The sequence below is a fragment of the Pygocentrus nattereri genome, chromosome 21, assembly GCF_015220715.1.
Source record: "Pygocentrus nattereri isolate fPygNat1 chromosome 21, fPygNat1.pri, whole genome shotgun sequence".
Lineage (NCBI taxonomy): Eukaryota > Metazoa > Chordata > Actinopteri > Characiformes > Serrasalmidae > Pygocentrus > Pygocentrus nattereri.
In genome coordinates, this window is record NC_051231.1 from 1,202,384 (window position 1) to 1,227,758 (window position 25,375).

The 25,375-nt window shown below is 42.6% G+C and overlaps 1 protein-coding gene across 2 annotated transcripts in view; it reads left to right on the plus strand.

Moving 5' to 3' along the window:
* Positions 1–25,375, plus strand: part of igsf21a (immunoglobin superfamily, member 21a) — a 461,351-nt gene that overhangs the window by 158,257 nt on the left and 277,719 nt on the right. For both annotated transcript variants that reach the window (XM_017716473.2, XM_017716474.2), the window contains exon 2: positions 6,137–6,249. In XM_017716473.2, coding sequence (XP_017571962.1) covers positions 6,137–6,249 — 113 coding nt within the window. The remainder of the gene's footprint in view (positions 1–6,136; positions 6,250–25,375) is intronic.

A 25,375-nucleotide genomic window follows, 5' to 3' on the forward strand; every position in this document is an offset into this window, starting at 1 on the left:
AAGTATGTATCTGAGTTGAATCAAAAGCCAGTTAAGCAGACGTGCGAGTGGCCTTGCGAGTCCGTTAACCACAAATGCGAGTCTAGTCACAAGGCAGTTAAGCATGTCTCTGAGTCGATTCATGGGTCAGTTTGTCATACGTCCGAGTCACGTCATGTGTCTATTAACTTCCCAGTCTGAGTTGAGTCACAAATCAGTTGAGCTTAATTCTGTGTGGAATCATTAGTCTGTTAAGCGCAAGTCTGAATTGAGTCCTGTGTCAGTAAAGTGTGAGTCAAGGCCATGAGTCAGCTCAAGTCCAGTCACAATTCAGTTAAGAGTGCCTCCAGTTAAGGGCGAATGAATCAAGTCATGGATCAGTGAAGTGTGATTCTGTGTCGAGTCGTGAGTCAGTTAAGCGCAGTTCTGAATTCAAGTCATGAGTCAGTAAAGTGAAATGTGATTCTATGTTGAGTCGTGAGTCAGCTAAGTCTGAGTCTGAGCCATGAGTCAATAACGGGGTGTTCAAGTCGAGTCACAATTCAGTGGAGCGTGCCTCTAAGCCGGTTAATTGAAAATCTGAATTAAATTACAAGCCCATCAAATGTGATTCCCTGTCGAGTCGTGAGGCAGTTAAGCTCAAGTCTGAATCCGAGTCGTGAGTCAGTTAAGCTCAGGTCTGAATCTGAATTGTGAGTCAGTAAAAATAAGTGTGATTCTATGTCGAGTCCGAGCCATGAGTCAAAAACAGGGGGTTCAAGTCGAGTCACATTTCAGTGGAGCGTGCCTCTTAGCCAGTTAATTGCAAATCTGAATCAAATTAAGCCGATTAAATGTGATTCTGTGTCAGCTTGCGAGTCAGTTAAGTCCGAGTTGAGTCAAGTCAACATGCAGTCTGATTGCGACTCAAGACTCGAGTCCCCGTCTCTGATCAATGGCATATCCTCTAACACTACAGGCTGTCCCTGCTTTTGTCCTTAACAAGCCAAACCACTTTTATTCATTCTGCCTCGCCCCGAGTCTCAACATTTTGACAAATATGCTGCGCCACATGCCGGAAACTGGAACAGGCTTTTGTAATTATAGTCATTAACTCCGTAAGAAACCGATAGAATTGCGCCATCCTACCAAAGTTCAACACACATGAATTAGTCATTTAGGCTGATCCAGAAACGTGTCATTTGTCTCCAGTACAACTGTAAACATTCAGTGGCATTTACACTTTATTCATACTCTAAAAATGATTAATTACAGTGCGAAACAGCCCAGCCTTATTCTCATGGATCATCATTAAACACAAATTAGAGCAGACTGGTTGTAAGAACCTGGCAAAGATCAAATATGGGTCATCAGAAAGGGCTAAAAACTCCGGTGTCTAATTGTTCGCTGTGGTGAAAGCTAAACAGAAGTGAGCTCAGTCATGGGTGAGGCTGCTCAAGCCTAACTGACTCAGCGTGCTAATGGAACAGATGGCAAACTGTCCGGTGCTTATTGTAATTAATGAAGCAAACGAGCTTCAACCAAACTGGTTTTTTTATGTGAACCATACACTCAGAAGTTAATACACAGAGAAAACGACTTCAAAGATGCTTTCGACCGAGAGCTCATTACTGTACATGTGAAGGATGTTGCAGGGCGGCGATGGCAGTGCTCGCCGCATTTACATTCATATTTGCATTGGCGGATTAGTTTTTGTTCCTAACCAAAGGCGCTGACATTGACGGGAGCTGGAATAAATCAGCAGAACGCTCAATCAAAGATAGACAGATATTATTCTGTTTTTTCCTGGTTTAGCTCCGTGCATTCATTTCATACATCGAAACAATATCAATCATACAATGTGCACATTGCCCAAAGGCGTCTGTGAAGACTTAAATACAGAAATCAGTGTAAACAGCCAAACATGCGCAGCTGAATAAAGCTGGCCAGTGGGTGGTGCTAGATAGCCAGTGAGTCTTATTCGTATTTCAAAAGCAGTGCCCACGGCCAGAAAAGACCACTTTCTGCTCTAACACAGTAACATCATGTCCATCTGATCAGCTCCACTGACCGTATAGCTGCACTCTGTAGTTCTACAGTTACAGACTGGAGTCCATCTGTTTCTCTGATACTCTGTTACTCTGTTCTTCAGTGGTCAGGACCCCCATGGACAGAGCAGGTACTACTTAGGTGGTGGGTCATTCTCAGCACTGCAGTAACACTGACGTGGTGGTGGTGTGTTAGTGTGTGTTGTGCTGGTGTGAGTGGATCAGACACAGCAGTGCTGCTTTAGTTTTTAAACACTGTGTCCACTCACTGTCCACTCTATTAGACACTCCTACCTTGTTGGTCCACCTTGTAGATGTAAAGTCAGAGACGACAGCTCATCTGCTGCTGCACAGTTTGTGTTGGTCATCCTCTAGTCCTTCATCAGTGGTCACAGGAAGCTGCCCACAGGACGCTGCCCACAGGACGCTGTTGGCTGGATATTTCTGGTTGGTGGACTATTCTCAGTCCAGCAGCCACACTGAGGTGTTCAAAAACTCCAGCAGCACTGCTGTGTCTGATCTACTCAGACCAGCACAACACACACTAACACACCACCACCACGTCAGTGTTACTGCAGTGCTGAGAATGACCCACCACCCAAATAGCACCTGATCTGTGAGGGTCCATGGGGGTCCTGCCCACTGAAGAACAGGGTAACAGAGTATCAGAGAAACAGATGGACTACAGTCTGTAAGTGTAACTACAGCTGATCTGATGGAAGAGCATAGAAACAAGGAGGTGGTCAGCGTGTTATGCCTGACCAGTGTATTATCTCAATAAGATGCTGTTGTTTTTGTATGTGGCCAAAAAAAACACACAATTTGACTCTGAACACTTTACCGTGAACAAATCCTTTCTCCTCGCATGAAGCCGAACTATATTCCTGTTACGTCGTCTCCCGATTTTTTGCAACAAGCAAAACACTGACAGCAATTACAGTGGAATACATGCCTGCAAATCCAGACCGCCTCGGCCGTATGATGGTAATGTGGTATTTCTATGTCTCTGTGTGCAGATTTTCATCCTTCACTTTCTGATAACAAATAAAAGTTGATGCAAGGTTTGGAAAGCCAGCAAGCAGTGCCAGGTCAAAAATCCAATTAGTGCAATCATTGTTTCCCACGGCAGAGGCTTCAGTTTGGGCAGATTTTTGAATGGCCTCAAGGCCTGAGCACACAGAGCAGGACAAACACAAATACAAATAGTCTAATGTTTGCTGTCGCCCTTCGAAATGTTCTGAAAGCAAACTGACTCCAAAATCAATTAGAATGAATGGTGGCAGAACATTCTAGAGCAGGGCCGGCCAAAGGTTTTACCTTGAGGGTGCCAAAGTGCAATGTGTGTGGTGGGTCAAGAGCCAAAAGACAAGACAGTGTACAAATAAGAAAGGAGATGAGGCTCAAATGGAATAAAAATAAGAATAAACACAATAAGAACCCAATCATTTATATCTAGCATAAAAATCTGTTTGCGTTCTCATTGGAAGAGGGCACTGGCATAAGCTCACTTTCTGACAGGCCACACTTTGGGCAGCCCTGTTCTAGATCCTTCAGCAGTCTTTGAGCCGATCATTGTGGTTTACCAAATAAAACGTACCATTTAAATGAGCAGATACATGAATAGGAACATATCTCACAGTTCAGTCACGTTTTATTGTTGTTATTGTTAAAATAATAAGCGTTTCCATAGCGATGTGAATGTGTGGACATGCTGGCCCAGAAACTATTGCAGTGCCAACAATAAAGGCAGCATGGAGCTTCTTTTACACAGTGATAGGAAACATGGTAGAGAGTACAGCAGAGAGCCCCAAGGTAAAATATCACTCCAGTAAAGTAGAAGTTCCTCCCTTTAGACCTCCACTGGAGTAAAAGTACTAAAGTATTTCCCTTCAAATGTACTTAAGTATAAAGTAAAAGTACTAAAAGAGTAATTCTGGCTCTGATGTCCTGTTATCATTTTTATAACCAGACTGGCTTCATGAACTCATTTCAGGTGAAAGTCCTCCAGCGTCTCTCTTGGTAAACCAGTCTTTTAATAGAAGGTCATTAATTAGTGACGCTGACGTCTATTAAAATGATCAGAAGCACAAAACACTGAAGGTAAACAGTTTCCATCAGGGAGAACCGAGTGGCTCTGAAATCACTTTTTACACACAAGCAAAGTTTCAGTTTCAGATTTATTTACAACTTAGTTCCAAGTTTAAGTTGAATAAAAACTGGCTTTAAACTCAGGATCACAGATGAGCTCCTTTACTATGTTGATCTGTAGGCGTCTGTTCATAAACATAAACCAGCCCAAACTCATTTACTATAAAATGAACTGGTGTTTGTAGAAATTCAGAAAAAAGCCGCGTCAGTCTCGACTGCATATGTGGACATATTTCTATATTGAGCTCTATTTACACAAAGTTAGGTTAGTTCATCATTTATGTTGAACAGACTCTCCCAAAGTTTTACGCTGCTGCGCTGACGTTGAACCGCGTGCTGCACTGGGTCGGTATGACCAACAGGTCAAAACCAGCTCTAAACAAAGTGACCGCTGGGCCCTGATTGGTGCTCTGGCTTTGCGCTTCTTTCGTTTTGACATGTTACGTTTTTATACATACAGAAACCAAAAGGAACGACAGATTTCTCAAAATGTAGGAGGAAAAAGTCGGATATTAGACTCTGAAATGTAGTGGAGTGAAAGGAGAAAGTCCAGAACGGAGAAACTTCAGTACAGATACACCAAAAATACTAAAGTACAGAAACTAATTACATTTACTCAGTTACTCAGTTACTCAGTTACTGTCCACCAGTGATTTTGACCAACTTGGAGCAACGTGTAGCCCAACTAATCTAAGGCAGATTTTAAGAGATAACAGGGACGGAGTCTCTGAATGGGTCAGCATCATCAGTATGATAGGGTTCAGCAAAGCACTCAACTTAAGAAACATAAACATTCGATTAGAGGATTGAGTTAATCTGGGGCTCGTTTTTAAATTTGTTGACACTCTGGGCTCAGTGTCACAGCTGTCTGTGCTACGAATAAATTATGTCTTATCTCTTAAATCTAATCAGTGTTTTTAATATTTTTTTTTTGAGATTGTTGTAAGGATATTATATAATGATTTACATAATTTCTATACGTTTCTAGTTCTGCAGTTTTACTAAGTGAAATGTTCTCAGTATATTGACAGATGTAGAAGTACAGTAATGCGTAGCAATATTCCTTTATTTTATTCCAGTATTTTTTTGTAAGTTGAAAGGATTTTTAAGAATTTGAATTCTTTACACTCTCAGAAATAAACGTTCTTCTGCTGTCTGTGGGGTGAATAACTGAACCATAATCCACTGAGATGACCTGTTCTAAGTTGGACTGACTCCACACACCCCGCCTCGCCTCGCCTCCAGGCTTTTACTCTACTGCTCTGTTTTAAAACATTCGGTTATGAAAAGGAACAAATACCAACTTTTCACCTGGAGGAACTGATTTAAGCTCCACAATCAGACCTTAAACCCACTGCTGGAGCTTTGAGGGAACATCTACACTGTTTGTACCTTGATGAAGGAGAAAACAGAACCTTCATTTCTAACAGTGTGCAAAGGACATCCTCTCCAAATATACATTACAGTCTTATAAAGGCCTTGTTGTGTCATCACATAACAACATGGAATAGTCCATTTTAACCATGACCAGGAGGTGGTGCTCCATTACAATTACAGAAAATAATGACTGCAGTTGTAAATATCAGCTTTTTTTAATGATATGTGTTTTGTAATAAGTAATTTACCATCAACAATTACAGTGTATCTAATTAGTATTAGCACAGGACCCTTGGCTGATGGCTGCCCCAGGTGGCTGCCTACCTTTGCCTGGTGTAAAGACCCCCCACTCTGTCCTCACCCCTCCACCTCTCTGTAGTGATAGTATGGTACGCTTGACTCAGACTGTGTCCAGAGAACTGGCTCTTAATTTCATGGTCAATGATTTGTCCTACATTAAGAAGAGTCCTCCTTTTTTCCTGCTCCAAGTATGCGCAAATTATGTTAAATTCATTGAACCCTGAATCAAGATAGCACCAGCTGGCTGCCCGTGCGAGTGTGTGTAAATGAGCGCTGTTATAATGATGTCTCTTTCTGCCCTGCAGGGTATTTGACAGTGACAATAGAGCCCCTGCCACCTGTTGTTGTCGGAGAGACTGTGACGCTGAAGTGCAACTTCAAGACCGATGGCAGATTGCGGGAGATTGTCTGGTACAGGGTGAGTAGAGAACCACTTTGTGGAGGAATTGTCCTTTTTCATCACTTGTTAGGCATAGCGCCACACCATGGTGGATATCCAAGCGGCGTAATTATGCTCATTACTTCAACGATCCACTTAAAACACCTGAATACTTCGGCCTCGGAGCGCAAAAGCCGCATGGTCTGAAAAACTACTTCTGTTTTTCATGCGAGCTGCTCCGTTTAACCTTCAGCTTTAAATGTTTTCTTCCTGTATGGTTTGATTCACGGAGTATCGAATAATATGTGTGAAAGCTTGTATTTGTAGTAAAAGTGCAAGTAGAATAAACACAAAATGTCATTTTATTCCTGATGAAGAGGAATGCACTACTCATTATTATGGTTGCGCATTGCAATTCTTTTTCTTTATTATTGATTTTTGCCACGTTTTTTTTTAGATATCAGCAACACTTCAACTCCACATTGTCCGGGCTAAAGGTGTGATTGGAGCTTGTATATAGTCTTTTGATCAGATGTAGGGTTTTGTCTGATCTTTGTTGAATTCTGAAATTTTTTCCCATAGGAATGAATGAGGTGAAGAATGGCACGACCATCTACTCGACCGTAACACACCATTTATCACACACTATCTGTTGCACTCATCTGTTTGTCATTGACTGACACCTTCCAAAATGCATGTATCAGGACAGGACGTTTAAGTATCATTATACCCCTATTTTTCTGTACTAATGACTAATATTATAAGTATAACTTTAGATCAATGAAGTATGTTTGATTAGTATCAATACTACTACTACTACTAACCTATTACTAATAACAAAGATTACAATAATAACTAGAAAACATGCATTTCCTGCAGAAAAGCCAGAATGGTTGCACAGCTTAAGTGGTGCCCACTTCCTATTAGGCGGTTTCTGTGATAAGCCAAGTGGTTGCTAAGGTGTTGCTATGCAGTCGCTGTCTTATCCCTTATGGTTGCTAAATTGCTGCTAGGCAGTTGTCGGGGTGTAAAGGGTGTTTAATTGTCTGTATGGAGTTGCTAGTTGTTAGCTGTGTGTTGTTGAAAATGAATACGACTCTGTGAGAAACAAGGGATGAAGAAACGACACATAGAGGAGTGCGGGTCAGTATGGCCATGGATTAGAGTTTGAGGTCCTGCCCTGAGTGTTGTTTTTATTTTAGAAAAGAAATAAGAAATAACACATAGACATAATCTAAACAATGAATAACGTAAACAAAAGTATGTTGACTATAAGGCTGCATGTCAGTATTAAATGTATTAAAGGTATTGATTGTGGCTGAAAAGAGTGTAAGTGTGAAACCCAGTAACCAAAATCCACAACTGAATATAGGCGGTCTCTACAACGGAGACCTACACTCTACAACTCTAGAGGTACAAATAAAACACTACTGATCAAAAAAATACAGGAATATAAAAAAGATATCTTCAAACAAAATAACATGTTCAGTTGTTTTAAATGTGATCCTTAAAACAGAGCCTGCTGAGTTTGCTAAATTTTAGAGTTTAGAGTTGCTCTAAATCGGTCCCTAAAAGTTGCTCTTTTTTATCATCACTCTAAGGCCCCTCTTTGAAGCCTTCACCCTTTAAGCATGTAGTAGTAAAAATGTTAATAATTATAATCATAAATAATTTATAACTGTATCACTTAGCGTCTTATTTAGCGTCTGCTTTAAGCTACAAAATATCTCTCTCAATGCTGAGCATCGATGAATCAGTGAAAAGCGATCCAGCTGTAGTGAGATGACATGGTGTGTCCCGGCTGGGGACCCTGATGCGATATTCAGCCGGTCAGTGCCATGTTTTAATAGATCGCAGCTGGGCACTCGTACTTATTAGACCCCGGTTGGTACACGGCGCAGTGTGAACGTTAGACTCAATTATGTATTTCAGAATGCAGGGCTCCTTTGTTTTCTGCCACCGTGCCATTCTTTACCGCTGTGGCATGTGTTTTGATTAATGAACATCAAACTGTTGCTGCTGAACGTTTGCCAGACTGATAATGATGCTTCTGCGCTTGAAGTTTGACTGGAAATATGAGTTTTGAATAGCAGGTCCACATACTAACTCTTTAGCAGGCGTCAAAGCAACTGCCAAATCACAGAATCAGTAGAGTCCCATGCTCTAGCCTGAGGGTGGCACAAACCGGGGCTCGTGGGCTGTATTTCAGCGTAAAACCTTTTCATTTGTCCTACCAGCTGACACTGGCTCTTATAGCCACGTGCACACACCGTTGATTTTCTTGCTAATGTTATATATTAACCTGTATGTTCAAAGTTGTTGAGCACTACCTGTCTTGCTCAATACCTGCCCCAGGTGTAGCTAGAGGGGCTTTTTTACGTTTTAAGCCACCTCTTCCGCTCCTGAGAAGGTCCAAACTCATAAAGCAATGTCAGGTTTTAGTCATAGGCACATAGAACACTCTCACCCAAAGACAAGTTATGGTAATTTTGTCGAACTGTAGGCTCTGTATCCAGTTATTAGTCTGGTAGCTACTATGACATAAATCTGTACATTATGCAGTTCTGACAGCGGCAAGCCTATCAGCAATCCGCGTGATAAATATAATCAGACACTAAACGTTTCTTTACTAACTACTGTCGCCTCAGAGGGTATTTAGATAAGGAGCGTTCAGAGGAATCTTCAAGGCATTACAGAATGGAGCAGGAAATCCCTATACTAGATAACCCTTGATCAGTGATATACAGCACCTTCATCTTTGAGAGAGAGAGAAGAAAATAAGGCCTCACTCGCTTCAGATCAGGTGTTTCTGCTCATTCTTGACTTCACTGTGTGAAGACAACTCAGCACTATGGTTCTGAAAGGATGTGTAGCTGTCATGAAGCTGTTATTGAGAAAAGAAACACCAAAGCTGGGCAACTGAGATCTAAAATGCGGAGTAAGGTTTCATAAACTTTTGGGGGTACTTGCAATTGGGATTACTTGGATCATGAGAAGGAGAAAATGCTACCAACTTCTAAGACTGAACTTTGGAGATTTAAAATGAACATTGATCATTTGGAGAAAAACTGGCTGATTTATGTTCATAATCACTCCAGCTGGTTTCCTGATACATTTAAACAGCAACAAGAAACGGTCAAACACTAAAAAGTCTTGAAGCTGAAGTCAGTTTTTCATTTGAATTGTCCAGTTCCACCTTAAATGGTGCAGCACTTATATCCTGGCGCTCCAGACACCATTTAAGGTGGAACAGGGAAAATTCAAACAAGACACTGGCGAATGAGAAGCGACTTCAGCCTCATAAAAAGCTGAACATTGAGACATTTGACAAGAAACTGTTCTACTTTTGTGGAAAAGTTTCCTGCTGGAGATGCGAGAAAAGCAGCTATAGCTGGTCTAAGGCTAAAAGCTTAAAGCAGAGCAAAGTAAGTCGGTGTGTTTTCATTAATATTAAATTCGTAAGTCTATATTAGCACATTAGCTCACCTGAAACATATTTACAGCCAAGATGGTAAAATGCACCTGAACTGAAGGGGCGAAATGGCTCTTCCTAACATTTGGGTTGCCCTATATGAAAAACAGGCCCCAGACTTTAGCACAGCACTGTATTCTGTTAAGATCACTTCTCAATCATCTGTTAATCATCCAGTATCACTACCTGACCTCACCATTGGTCTTCATTCATCCACAACATTGTTCCATCTTGTATGAGGCCATTTCAGAGGAATCTGCAGCAAAAGGTGGACAAGAATGCCAATCGTCAGCCATTCACCTTGATTCACCGTCAGTTGGCTGAGCCAATGCTTAAATGAGTTCTGTGGCTTAATTATGGTTAGAAAGAATAACGCTTTGTCCAGCTCAAGATAAAAGCATGTGTGTTTGCTTGGTCACAAATGGATGAATGATTGTTAAGGACTATACGTCCGTTTTGGCTGGACAAATCTGTAAAATGACAGCATTCATAAGCAGTTTAGATGATTATACTGACAAACACCAAGGGTCAGAAAAACTCACTCATCCGTTAAATATGCTTCACTGCCTCTGGACCTGCTCGTTCCCCTATATGGAGCTCCACCCACCCCAGTTTTCACCCTCTAGGTCTAGTGTTTGTTGGCTATATCTGAGGGAAAAGGTTATGGAAAATATAATATCATAAATGAGTTATTAAAAGGGCCATAAACACCAGACAGCATGTACCCATGCTTGTAACAAGCCTGAAGAAACATAAGCTCGTACTTATCGTAAGCTTGTAAGTGGAGAACATATAAAATGTAATATTACTCATAAGTACACTATATTGCCAAAAGTATTTGGTCGTCTGGCTTCACATGCACATGGACTTGAGTGACGTCCCATTCTTAATCCATAGGGTTGAATATGATGCCGGCCCACCCTTTGCAGCTATAACAGCTTCAGCTCTTCTGGGAAGGCTTTCCACAAGGGTTAGGAGTGTTTATGGGAATTTTTGACCGTTCTTCCAGAAGCACATTTGTGAGGTCAGACGCTGATGTTGGACGAGAAGGCCTGGCTCACAGTCTCCGCTCTAATTTAGTCCAAAGGTGTTCTATCAGGTTCTTCCACACCAAACTGGCTCATCCACGTCTTTATGGACCTGCCTTGTGCACTGGTGCGCAGTCATGTTGGAACAGGAAGGGGCTCCAGAGAACTCGTCTCCACTGCTCTAGAGTCCAGTGGCGGCGCTTTACTCCACTGCATTGCGCTTGGTGATGTAAGGCTTGGATGCAGCTGCTCGGCCATGGAAACCCATTCCATGAAGCTCTCTACGCTGTTCTTGAGCTGATCTGAAGGCCACATGAAGTTTGGAGGTCTGTAGTGATTGACTCTGCAGAAAGTCGGTGACCTCTGCGCACTATGCCCCTCAGCATCCGCTGACCGCTCTGTCATTTTACGTGGCCGACCACTTCGTGGCTGAATTGCTGTCATTCCCAGTCGCTTCCACTGTGTTATAATCCCACTGACAGTGGACTGTGGAATATTTAGTAGTGAGGAAATTTCACGACTGGACTTCCGTGGCCATGGAAGTGACTGGAACACCTGAATCCGGTGATTTGGATGTGGGAGTGAATACTTTTGACAAAATAGTGTATAAACAAATTGCCCGCAGTTTTCACTGTTGTTTTCATTATTAGTAGTAGTCATATCAGTGGTAATAATCATTGGATTATATTACCATATGCTGCATGTTTTGCTTATTGAACAATTAATTAACTGCTTTGCAGATTTGGATGTGTCATTAGTAAACAAACAGTGTACATCACTGTGTGCAGCTGTAAGTCACTGCCTTTGATTCAACCTTGGATTCCTTACCTCAACAGCTCGAGCGACTCCAGACTCATATTTGCAAATTCTGACCTTTCCGAGACAGGACAAAAAGAGATTAATAGCACTTTACATATTAGCCACCATCTCATATATCATGCCACACACTTCGACAGTACCACTGAATCGGAGTGGAATCTTGGGGCATTTGTTTGTTGTGTTTTGCAGGGTGTCTTTCTTGTGAGATGTGTGAGGCTTAAAGGAAGGTTACTTTGTTTTTATGAATGGCGAATAGCAATGATAATGCATGGACTCTTGATATCATCACAGATGTGGTCGTTTCTGAGTTTAAAACAAAGAAATCTGCACTGCATAATATTCATCTATAAGTTGCAAAATATGGACAGAATGCTGTCGTAAGAAAACTCTATCTCCGTGAACAGCACTGCAGTAACACTGACATGGTGGTGGTGGTGTGTTAGTGTGTGTTGCGCTGGTCTGAGTGGATCAGACACAGCAGTGCTGCTGGAGTATTTAAATGCTGTGTCCACTCACTGTCCACTGTATCAGACACTCCCACCTTGTCGGTCCACCTTGTAGATGTAGAGTCAGAGACGACAGCTCCCTGTATCTTTTTGAGCTTTGGGCAGCTGAATGGCTTGACAGCTAAGAGATGCCTGCGTCGGGTTGCATCCACCTTATTAATAGGGTGAGAGGCAGGGCTGTCCCACCCACTCAGGGAAAATAAGGCTAGTTACATTTTTCTTGGGCCGCCTTTCATGGTAGCGGCATCTCCGGAGATCAAGCTTATCTCCCTACAACAGGATGAATGGTTAGATGATTGATCACTAGGGATCCTGCATTATTTCAACCAAAAGAATTTGCTTTTGCCTGTTTATTGTGAAATGACAGCATCAAAACACCCACAGAAATATAAATGTGAAACTGTTATTGGTCACATTTGTATATTGTAGTATCAGTACAGCACGGTGGTGGATGACGTCCACAAACCCTGTACCTGAGTTAAAGTAGAGACGCCCAAGGTAAAATATTCCTCCAGTAAAAGTAGAAGTTCCTCCCTTTAGACCTCCACTTGAGTAAAAGTACTAAAGTATTTCCCTTCAAATGTACTTAAGTATAAAGTAAAAGTACTAAAAGAGGAATTCTGGCTCTGATGTCCTGTTATCATTTTTATAACCAGAAAAAGTCGCCCAGAACGGAGAAACTTCAGTACAGACACACCAAAAATACTAAAGTACAGAAACTAATTACATTAGTAATTAGGTCATTTGTCGCGATAACAATTAATAAAATATTTTGCAACTCTACTTTTCTCTTCATACTAGAGTACCGAGCCAGAGACTGGCTCTTATGAATACGTCAGCAGCTCAGGAGCATTTTCACTTTCACAGACTGGAGGTTTGATGTAACTCACAGCTGACAAAGCCGCCAACATCAACTATTGACTGCTGATCAAAAAGCAGGAGGTGGTAATAAGAACCAACTCCACGTCCCTGGTGACTTCCTGTTCAACTCCGGGCGCAGCACATTATAAATCTATTATCCATGCTTGGCAGTCAATGTTTCTTTAATCTCTGCCTTCTATTTGACTAAACTCCTTTCTTAACCTCGCTCAGACGTTCCTGAGGTAGATCTCCACCTTCGGGAATCGCCGTATCTAATCGGAAAAAGGTCCGACGAGGCGGCGGCAGCTGTTTGAATTAAAAGATCGCAGCGGTGGGTTCTTCATTACTGAGGCTGCCCTTATCTCCTCAGCCTCTGTTTGAGGATTTTGTAATGCACACCAGCACACAAGCTGCTTCAAACCCTACACACACTCCCAGCGAGCGTGGGCCACACTAGGTGGAGCAAACTTCCACCGAAGGGAGTTCTGTCTCGCTTCAGCAAAGAAGAACTCATTCCGTTCCACTTTATTAGAAACCCCTACATTGTAGCCCCACTCACATGATTGCATGTCCTCATAGGTTTTCTATATAGGGACATAATTACAGACTGTAGCCCTGTTGTTATGCACAGTATGTCAGACGCCCTCTACCATATTCTCAGAGGAACAAATCACTAAGACTTCAGCGCCAGTGCCCGCAAGTCTCACATTGAGTCCTGAGTCAATACAGGCAATGTCAGGTCAAGTCTTATTTTTCATGACTTCAAATCATAAACATGCCAGTATGTGTTCTTCAGTGAATTTACTGCCATCTCAGCTGAACACCAAAACTGATGGTAATGCTTATATGGCCTGATTTATTATGGCACGTTAGTAGTACAGTACCACGTTACTGCTGCCGCCTGTCCCAGCCTTCAGCCGATCTCTTGATCTTCCCATCACTCGTGAACAAGACCCCAAGATACTTAAACTCTTCCACCTGGGGCGGCTCCTTTCCTCTTACCTGGAGTGGGCATGCCATCCTTTTCCGGGCTAGTGGTGGTACATCCCGACCCTCACCTGTGGTCATGAGCTGTGGGAAATGACCAAAAGAATGAGATCGTGAATACAAGCGGCAGAAATGAGCCTCTTCATAGGGCGGTGGGCTACACTTGATAGGGTGAGGAGCTCTGTCCTCCGGGAGGAGCTCGGAGTAGCAGCTACTTCTCCGTATTAAGAGGAGCCAGTGGAGGGGGTTTGGGCATCTGATCCGGATGTTCCCGGACGCCTCCCGGTGGGGGTGTACCAGGCACGGTCTACTGGGACAAGACCCTGTGGTCGTCCAAGAACCCGCAGGAGGGATTATATCTCTGAGTTGGCCTGGGAGCGGCTTGGGGTCCCCAGGAATGAGCTGGAAGAAGCTGCGGGGGGACAGGGTCGTCTGGGATTCTCTGCTCTCCCAGCGTCTACTGCGACCCCATCTGGACCGAGCAGTTGATGATGATGATGATGAGTTAGTTAGTAGTATTTGGTGGAATATTAAATAAACACCAATCTTGTTATCATGATTACAGGATTACAAAATCCGTGGTGCACTGAAGAACAGATAGGCTCTTCTAGACATGTATTCATTTTGACCTGTGTTAGAGCATAACTGGAGGTCTGTTATGTGAATATCCCAAATAATTAAATTCATAGTTGTAATAATGCACAAACACTTTAAGACATTTCTTTGCAAATTATTGACCTTGAATGATCTAAATTCACATTGTATAACTATATTATTGGCAGCATGTAAGTCTTATAAGCTACTGTGTCCGATGATGGCTCAGGTTTCAGATTTAATAAGGGTTTAAGTTCTTACTCAATCTCAAAGATGTGTTCCATATTCATAGTCAACACTAATTAGATGCTAAAAAGAGCTTAACAGCTTTTTAGTCAATTTGCATCGCAAATTTAACATCAATTCATGGTGCCTTGGTTGCTAAACTGATTGAATAATTCATTAAAATGTTAGTATGTGTTCCATACAAGAGCATTTCTCATGGTGGTGGTCAATTTGGGCGTGCCCTGTGCTGAGGCTGCGATCGCGAGAACCTGTTCATTTCAGTGTAATTTACTTAGACTGATATATTTATTATGTTACCCAAAATACGTACACAGCCCTTTGCAGACGCCTGACAATTACCCAGTTAATACCTAGAACTTCTTTGTCATTTCAGAGTAAATTAGTTCTGCCGTCTTTGGAACGTGCCAAAAACAATGATCTAGTACTTTGTAGTTTGTACCTCACACTTGGTTAGCACCTGGTTAATATCTAGAACTTAGGACTGTAAACGAAAACTGAGCAGTGGTGAAGACCTTGAGGATGGCTCACACAAACTGCATCAGCAGGTGAGCTGCGGTCTCTGACTGTGCACCAGCAACGTGGAGCTGCAAGAGACGTGTTTTCACCTTTTCACAAGACTCGCGGCTACTTCCGGTTTTAGCGTTAACAGGGTTAAACTCACCTCCTCTCCATATAACTACTGCAGAAGTGATGACAAAATGTCACAGTAGTGAACTATAATGCACAATCACTGAGCTACAACAGCCGTGTCTCAGTTTTCCTGCACTGTCGTGACCGTGAGAGTGAGAAGTGGCCGGAAGCGCTGATTTAACTGTAAACACAGCTGAGATGCTGTATGTGTGGGTTTGCCTTGTTTTTACAGCGATTTCTGGAATATTTCTGTTTCCAAAAGAAAGAAGAACTTTTATATGTAGCGTGAACTTGATGGACTCTGTTTATATTAAGATAACTAAGCTGGCTAGGAGCTATTGCTAACCAAACTAGATTGACTGGGTAACATAGAGCAGCTTTAGATAGACATGCCTAGATGCCGTGTTGGGTCCAGCCATTTTACGGTGGTCAACATCACTGCTGGACTGCGTTCAGTACCATTGTAGAGTGGCGGTTTACGAAAGATACTGTCCAACATTCCACTATTTCAGGAATACTGCTCTCAGAAAGTGAAATCGGATTATATAACGGAGGGAATGCGGTTCAACGTCAGCGCAGCAGCGTAAAACTTTGGGAGAGTCTGTTCAACATAAATGATGAACTAACCTAACTTTGTGTAAATAGAGCTCAATATAGAAATATGTCCACATATGCAGTCGAGACTGACGCGGCTTTTTTCTGAATTTCTACAAACACCATTTCATTTTATAGTAAATGAGTTTGGGCTGGTTTATGTTTATGAACAGACGCCTACAGATCAACATAGTAAAGGAGCTCATCTGTGATCCTGAGTTTAAAGCCAGTTTTTATTCAACTTAAACTTGGAACTAAGTTGTAAATAAATCTGAAACTGAAACTTTGCTTGTGTGTAAAAAGTGATTTCAGAGCCACTCGGTTCTCCCTGATGGAAACTGTTTACCTTCAGTGTTTTGTGCTTCTGATCATTTTAATAGACGTCAGCGTCACTAATTAATGACCTTCTATTAAAAGACTGGTTTACCAAGAGAGACGCTGGAGGACTTTCACCTGAAATGAGTTCATGAAGCCAGTCTGGTTATAAAAATGATAACAGGACATCAGAGCCAGAATTACTCTTTTAGTACTTTTACTTTATACTTAAGTACATTTGAAGGGAAATACTTTAGTACTTTTACTCAAGTGGAGGTCTAAAGGGAGGAACTTCTACTTTTACTGGAGTGATATTTACCTTGGTTTGTGTACTTCATCCTCCACTGTTACAGCTACAGCTAAACAACGTCTACCAAATTCATACTACATATAAAAGTTTTATAAAAGTTCTTCTGTCTTTTGAAAACAGAAATTTTACTGAAGTTGCTGGGATGCTGTACAAAGTCAGAGAGACTAGGTCAGGGTTACATCACATACACTGTATTTTAGCTCTGTTTAAAGTTAAATCGCTGCTTCTGTTCAGTCCCTATTCTCACTTTCTGTCAGGATAGTGAACGGAAAACAACGAATGTCTGTTGTAGCTCAGAGCCTTATAGTTCACTACTACAACATTGTGTCATCGCCTCTGCAGTGGCCAGCGCTGATTCCATCTGCTTATCCGCCTGAGCCATGGAGTGAAATGGAGTCAGTGGAATCCTTAGAGTTAACACCTCGGCGCCCTAAGAGTGACAAGCAATGAATAAATAAGAATACAGTGCCTTTATGCTTTAATATAAGCTAGAAAATCCAGGTTTAGAGAGAAACACAGTCCTGCCGAATGATTAAGGAAGTCCTCCTCTATGCCGTTTTTTCTAGCTCGCGTGATTTATGGTGTTTGTGCAAGTTCAGCGTAAATCATGGTTATTTTTGCCGGCTCCGTCTCATTAATAATGCACAGAGAAGGCAAGTGTTGGAGCAGTTTGTTCCCTTGCACCTGAAATACGCACAAAAAAGTTATGAACAAGATTAAAAGGTAATCTAACGAAAGAGCCTGCGAGGCCTGTGCCGTGTCACGGAGCGCCTCGTTTCACTGATACGTCATAAATATTGATAAAAGGCCTACATTCAGGTCCTGAAATTTTCATTGGCATTTCGGTGCATTATTAACGCGAAACAAAAAGAGAGCGATTTTAGCGTTCCGCATTTTAAGCGGTGCCCTCGCAGTCTGACGCCCTTCAGCCCACGAGTAAAAGCCGAGAGACCCCCTCAGTCTGTAAGCGCTGCCAGCATCCATTTAGAAGCAAAAAAGTATTAGTGCAAACATTAATGCCAGCGAGGCAGATGCGTAAGTGCGTCTTAAGAGCATGTGATATCACACCCAGGCGCTCTCATCATGGGCGCGCTTCATTTCCAGGCGGACCACGGATTAGGCCACCGTGGCTTTTGTAATTCCAGCGAGGGAATGCTAATGCAGTGATCGCCTGCGTTCCTGCCAGAGCTATAAATGGCACATTATCACTCCCAAACCATCGACGCATTAGGGGAGAGGGAGAGGGAGAGCGTGCTGAATCTGGGGAAAAGCCCACAGAGACTTCTTCCCCCTCCCTGAAAGTGCCTGGCGGTTCACCTCACGCTGTGCTTGTTCTGATTATGTCATTCTAATGAAGAGATAGCCTGGCTCGTCCCAGCAGAGCCCTCTGCGCTGAAGGCTGAGGGGTTTCCGCCTGGCTGCCTGTTGAGTGCCGCGCCGCATTACCTGGAATGTGGCAGGGTTAACCTCCCGCAGCTCAGCACTCTGTTCCTGACCAGCAAGACGAGAGAGGAGGGGTCAGCCCTGGGCTGAACAACCACTATGTTAGGAATGAACCCACACTACGTGGTGTTGAGCGAAGGAAAACAAGCATTCGCCCACAAAAAAGGCTGTATGAATAAGCATAAAAACGACAGGTGGACGGGGGGAAGAGTGTTCAGATACTGTGTGAAAATATACGTACAGTATCAGCTACAGAGCCAGAGCAAAGATTTATAGAATACTGAACCATTTGTCTCTGTGTTCTGCACACTGTGAAATCAGACCTCCGCATTTAACCCATCTGTGCAGTGAAACACCCACAGACACACTAGTGAACACACACACTAGGGGGCAGTGAGCACACTTGCCCGGAGCAGTGGGCAGCCCTATCCACGGTGCCCGGGGAGCAGTTGGGGGTTGGGTGTCTTGCTCAAGGACACCTCAGTCATGGACTGTCACCCAAGAGCCTTCCGGTCACAGGGCTGGTTCCCTAACCTCCAGCCCACGACTGCCCCCTTTCAGCACAGCTGCTCCATGATGTTAATGTGTACATTTGCCAAACTTGAAGTGCATTTTTTGTTGTCATTGCAAAAGGAAACTGTCCTATATATATTTATATGTACACTAAATATAGCTGTGATATAAGTCAAGTCAAGTCAAGTCAAGTCAAGTCAAGAGGCTTTTATTGTCATTCCATCTCTGTACAAGTACACAGTGGAGTGAAAGCACATTCCTCCAGGAACAACATGAAGCAACAAGGCACAAAGAGTACAATGTGTGAACATGTAAACATCGTGTGCAAACAAGAAATTAAACTAGAAACAATAAATACAATAAATTAAACGAACATTAGACACAGTAAACAGACGGGACAGTGCAGCAGTTCAGTCCTTGTGGTGTTTAAGAACCTGATTGCTTGAGGAATAAAGCTGTTGCAGAGTCTGGCAGTGGTGGCACGGATGCTCCGGTACCTTCTGCCAGACGGCAGCAGTGAGTAAAGTCCGTGTGAGGGATGGACGGGGTCGTCCACAGTGCTGGTGGATTTCCGGACAACATGTGATGTAGATGTCCATGATGGAGGGAAGAGAGACCCCGATGATCTTCTCAGCTGTCCTCACTATACACTGTAGGGATTTGTGGTTGGAGGCTGTGCAATTCCCAAACCAAGGAATGATGCATCTGCTCGGGATATAATTGTGGGTTTAAATAAGAAAATGTTGATATTTAGTAGTAATTTTGTCCCAGTTTGTAATTTCTTTTTAATATTCTAAATATCACAGAAGGCTACGCATAAAGGTACTCTACTGTCACTGGGGTGGGACCCTCAAGGGTCCATCTCAGTACCTTTAGTCAGGGAACACAACAGAACCATAATCCACTGAAACGATCTGTTCTAAGCTGTACTGACTCATAACCGGACCTTAAAACCACTGCTGTACCTTCGAGGGAACATTTACTCTGTTTGTACCTTGATGAGCTTAAAATGCACCTGAGTAGACCCTTCATTACTAACAGTGTACCATTTGCAAATGAGCCTCCTGACCATTAAAACCATTGTTATCTGTGGGCTTTGAGCATCTTGACCAATCGCAGTTCCAGGCAGGTGTTACTTTGAGTCCTTTAATGAGTTAAGATATTCATTGACTACAGCGAATTCAAGGATTTGGCCTAAATAAAGCAGGCCAACCACTTACTGCTGTGCTAGTATCCAGAGCCGTACTGTTACAGTACTGTATAGTCGCCGGGGTGAATCTACAGGCCGTTTCAGCTGAAGTTACAGCACCAGGTTTCTAGTGGAGATGAAGCACCTGCAGAGCACAGTGCTCTCTCTCCTACACCTCAGTAGGAGCAGCAGGCTTATCAGGAATCTGTGTGATAAATATGATCAGACACTAAACCTTTGTGTACTAACAACCGTCGCCTCAGAGGGTATTTAGATAAGAGAGCATTCAGATGAATCTTCTAGGTGTGTATTACAGAATGCAGCTGTAAAACCTTATTCCAGTCTATTCAGGTACAGTTTTCATGTATTTGGATAGGAATTACTCAGCAGCTGGGGGTGAACCTCGCCGAGCCTTTCATTCAGAGTATCGTTAAGGTGACTTCAACCCTAAATCTACAAGCTTATTGCTTAACTATCAAGCTTAAGATGAACTATTCAGTACCTACTATGAATTAGAGCTGACTTGGTGTTTACTTGTGTGCTGTGAGCTTGAGCTCTAACAGGGCCTGGCATTTTCATCTGAACCTGACCTCAGCCAATAGCCCTCTGTCCAAGCCCGACTCGCCCCTCTGTGCCAAGTTTTGATTTTGAACCCTGACAGAAATGAGCCTCAACCTTAACAAACTCAACCCCCGTCATTAAGTTCTGAATCCAAAACTGCCATTTCTAATGATTGCAGTGTGGCAATAGTAGCAGCCTTCAGATCTTTAGATCAAATAAAAACTAAGACTAAATAAAATATCACGTTAAACAAAATGCTTTGTATGCACCGGTCAGGCGTAACATCATGACCACCTCCCTGTTTCTACGCTCACTGTCCACTTTATCAGCTCCACTTACTGTATAGCTGCACTCTGTAGTTCTACAGTTACAGACTGTAGTCCATCTGTTTCTCTGATACTCTGTTACCCTGTTCTTCAGTGGGCAGGACCCCCATGGACCCTCACAGAGCACTGCTGTGTCTGATCCACTCGTACCAGCACAACACACACTAACACACCACCACCACGTCAGTGTTACTGCAGTGCTGAGAATGATCCACTACCCAGATAGTACCAGCTCTGTGAGGGTCCATGGGGGTCTTGACCGCTTCTTTCACAGTAATTTCTATTGATACATTTATTGTAAAATTTTAAATCAATGTGAAAGAGACAGCTGGTGTTCGCCAAATATGTTAAAAAAATAAAAATCAGTAAGAATGAAGCTAAAGGTCTTGTTCAAGCAGTGACAACAGGATGCATTGTCCATATAGATAGATAGATAGATAGATAGATAGATAGATAGATAGATAGATAGATAGATAGATAGATAGATAGACTAAAATATAAACAAACAATAAACATAAAGAGTAATATGAACAATAAAGGTAATGCAGGTTAATTCAGCCTCTAAAAGCTCCAGTGCATTTTCCCCTGCTGGACTGAGTTTTAGCACCATTTAGACGCACTTCTTGACGACTTTTTACATTTTCTAATATTTCAATAATGCAAACAATAAATATTTGCAGTGAGACGTTTTTTGCTGGATCATTCAGGCCTAGTAAATAATATAAAACTAATCGGCCAGTTATGCAGATATCAGAATCAGTGTGTACGTCCACATACAGACTTTCTGAGTTTAAAGGGTTAAACTTGTCCAGTCTTCTTCAAAGCCACTTCCTCGAGAGCACAGCGTATTGGCTGCCACTGCACTCTAATTCTGGACTCTCCCTGGTTTCCCAGGCTGAGCTTGTAGCCCACGTCTCTGCAAAATCCCATTACCGCTATTGACACTGAAGCACGCCATCGCACTATGCAAATCAAGTTTCTCTTGGCAAGATAATGCAGCTTTTTTCAAAAGTGGGGTTGGTGGATGGGGGGGGCCTCCGGATTGCTGCAGTCACTGAAAAATGCCCATGCCAGGCATTCTCCACGTTTGCAGCAGTTGGCTAGTGGGTGGTCAGCGCATTGGTTGATGCTGCATACTAACCGTCAGTGGTAGCATGGCGGCGCGGGTCACCCGACCCAGGTTAGTTCCTTTCATTTCAGAGCGATGCTGATCCGCTTCCTGGGGTTGAGGGGCGGTGAAGGCGCAGCACTCGGATTCCCGGGTTTTTGAGAACTCATGGCACTCGGTTGCCATGGCAATGGGAGTGTAGGTGCAGTCTCGGCAGCGCTTTCCGCTTTGTGTACACACAGCACACTCCTGTGGGGCTTCAGTGTGCTGAGTGCTTCTTACCACTTCAAACCCTGCATGCACCCCAGCCCACTCCCTCCCCACCAGCACCACCACCACCACCACCACCACCTACCCCGTGTCATTTTACTGTCACACGAATTTGCAGCTGAATGCTCCTCTCCCTGTCGTCTTTGGGATGAGCCGCGTGGTGGCGAAAACACCGCTGCATGCATATATTTTTAAACTGCACTGTATCTACAGGACATTTTGGCCAGGCAGCGGTCATTAATGGCTCACTAAATAAGCAGAAGACCAACTGTGGACATGTATTGTAGGTTCTGCTACAGATCATGAATGACTCACGGTTTCAGTTTGGATGCAGTTTGTCAGGCATGTTAAACATTATCCTGGGTTAGTTTTACTAAAACTGCTTAGTTTTGGATCTTCTGAATGACACTTCATGAAAACAACCACAGAAGCTTGTTTGGAGCGAGATGATGTAACAGAGACGGTTCTAGATGCTCAGAGCACATGACAAACATTGGCGTATTTGCAGCCTTTTAGGATGTCATTATTGCAAAGGTCGGAGTTCCAATAATAAACAGGCGGAGTTTTGGCCCATGTCCTGCATGTTTTTGTTTATTTTTTCGCTGAGGTCTGCTTAGGACATTTGTGTTGTTTCATGGATCAAAAACAGTCATAATAAATGATACATTTCCAAGCTCTCTTCATCCCTTTGAATTAAACCGGCTGCTTTTATTGCTGTGGGCCTCGTTCACCAACCATTCTTAAGAGGAAATGAAGACTCTGACATTCACCAGCGTTTTCTCAAATCTACACACACTCGAGAGCACAAAGGCTTAACAGCACATCATGACTCTGAAGAGACTTTTTTCACCTTTAAGTCTGTTTTTCAGTCTCTAAGACTGCCATTGTTCTGATTGGCTGCCTTGCATTGTGCCTCATTCAACAAGCAGCCAGGGCTGAAACACTCCTTATAACTTCAGCACGACTGGGCTAAACTATAGGCTGAGTAGGTGGTTACATGTAAACATGCTGGGCGATTTTTCCACTGTGCACCCGAAAACTGTGGAACTGTGCTTTTTCTTTTGGCCACTAGGTTTGTGTTATTTTTTATTTTGGTGCTTGGACAGGTCTGGTACCAACAGAACCCAATGGACCTAATGTAATAGTATTCTTCTCTGTCTTGCCAATGACAGTTTAGCAAATTCTCTACTGTTCCAGGTGAAGATAAAGCCGCCAGGCACTATTATATGACTAATAAGTGGTCTAGAATGTAAACCTAAACGGTATTTGATGTGACGACAGCTATTTTTAGGATTATTACTTTATTTTACCACTTATTACTCCTGAACCGTTTACCAATTTATCTAAAAGGTGCTTCAGGGTGGCATAAAATGACCAAAAAGATGATTAAATTGTGACGTGTGGTTATTGTCACAGTTCTAGCTGTAACTCAAGCAGGTGGAAGAAGAGCTAGAACTATATGATTTGAGACAGTTCTTGTTTTTGTATGTACAATTTTTTTTAAACGTATAAAACACCTTTAGACTCTCTTATTTAAAAAAAAAGCAAGGACAATTAATTTTTTTATATTGACCCTTTCATAGATAATTTTGTATATCTCGCTGTTGTCTGTAGAAAACCTTGTATCTCCTAAATGGTAACTTTACAGGAGAAGGAATAGACATACTTTACTCTTAATGTAAGTCAATGGAACCAGATTTTTTTACAAGTAATTTTAGGACGTTTCTATTAGTCCATTCATCATGAAATGTAAAGGGCAATAGGCGTTTTCAAACTATATATATATATATATATATATATATATATGACCTTTTTTACCACGAAAGCTTGCAATGTATGGCCAAACACAACAGCTCAGGGTTAATTGGGGACAAAGCCTTTCTGGCTGTAGATACACCGTGAGCTAACTGTGAGTGTATTTGGCAGGTGTGAATTGGCTGTCATTTGACCATTACATGTAAGATGTACTTTCGCTTTGGCCTTTCTGCTCATCTCCTTCCAGTCTTCGAGCTTCACACCATTTAAAAGGCACTTGATACTTCAAACCAACCATTCGTTATACAAGCTTTTTCACAGGGGTCATTCAGAGTGCAATAACGAGAGAACTTGTATTTAATGATCCAAGTAATTGTTTGATATCCCCTTGTATTTACGCTTTACTGAACTCTGTGGGGGCATGCATCAAATTTACAGAGATGCAGTGCTGGACTGTCATGTCTGTAATGGGGTCACTGTCCTCATTGATATGACTAAGTGTGCCTTTTGCATTGCTCTTTTTTTCACATCCACAGAGAATCAACAGATGCAAATTCCACCCCGTACTAATGGCCCTCTAAATGTAGTGTTGTGGCTAATGAGCTCCAGTTTTGTTAAAAGATTGAATTGTGCGGCTTGGAAAAAATCATTACCGGCGCGATAGGCGCAGGACTGTGTTATCTGTGTTTGAAATGGAGGGGAAAAATGGAATGCTAATATTCTTCCGGGATTTCTTAATTAGTCTTTTTCAAGACCCCTTTCTTCCACAATCCATTTCATGTGCAATGATTTCTCACCAAAGTGGAAGAGCTAAAGACGAAGAAGGAAAAAAAAGCAAGAGTTTCTCCAAATGTGTGGAAACTGAGCCTATTTCGTAATTAGGGACCACTTTAATAAATATGTTTTACAAAATCTGCTGCGTTTTAGTGTATTTAAGTAATTGGAAGGGCAAGATGAGACATTTTAATGGCATCAACCCAAAGCAAGTGGAGGAATATGTTTAGAGGAATATGTTTAGTATACAGGGTGATTCAAAAAGATTAATCCGAAATCAAAGCACCATATTCATCCAACCGTGAGGAGCCGAGGAACCAATCACAATCCAACTGTAAGAGGGGGTCATAGAGTTCCTGCCCGGCTCCTTCAGTCTGAGAGGAGCTGAGACCCCTGAGCAGAACGTTCTGCGTTCTCCACGTCAATCAGAGTGAATCCGTCAGAACTGAGCAGCGGGATTTTCATCAGCAGTGAAGCTCCAGCAGCTCAGAGCGTTCGGCGCTGGTTCCACAGCACTGGATGATCTCCGAAATCCCACTGAAAGAGCCGTGAGAGCAGCGACGCCCGACACGCTCAGTCCAGTCTGGGATGAGTCTGACTGTGGTGTTGATGTCGTCCGTCCAGCTGGAGGACGTTCAGACTGAGACCTTGTAGAACTACATAATAAACTTTATGCTCATTTACACCGTTTACAGTTCACTGCACTGATCTGTGATGATGCACAGTGAAATCAATCATTTTGAAATCGGGTGAATCTTTTTGAGTCACTCTGTTTATTCTGTTAATCTGTTTATTCTGGCTCTGTATACTTACAGTCCAGAATGTGTAGACTATGTAATGAGTACAGTAGTAAGGGGTAAACAC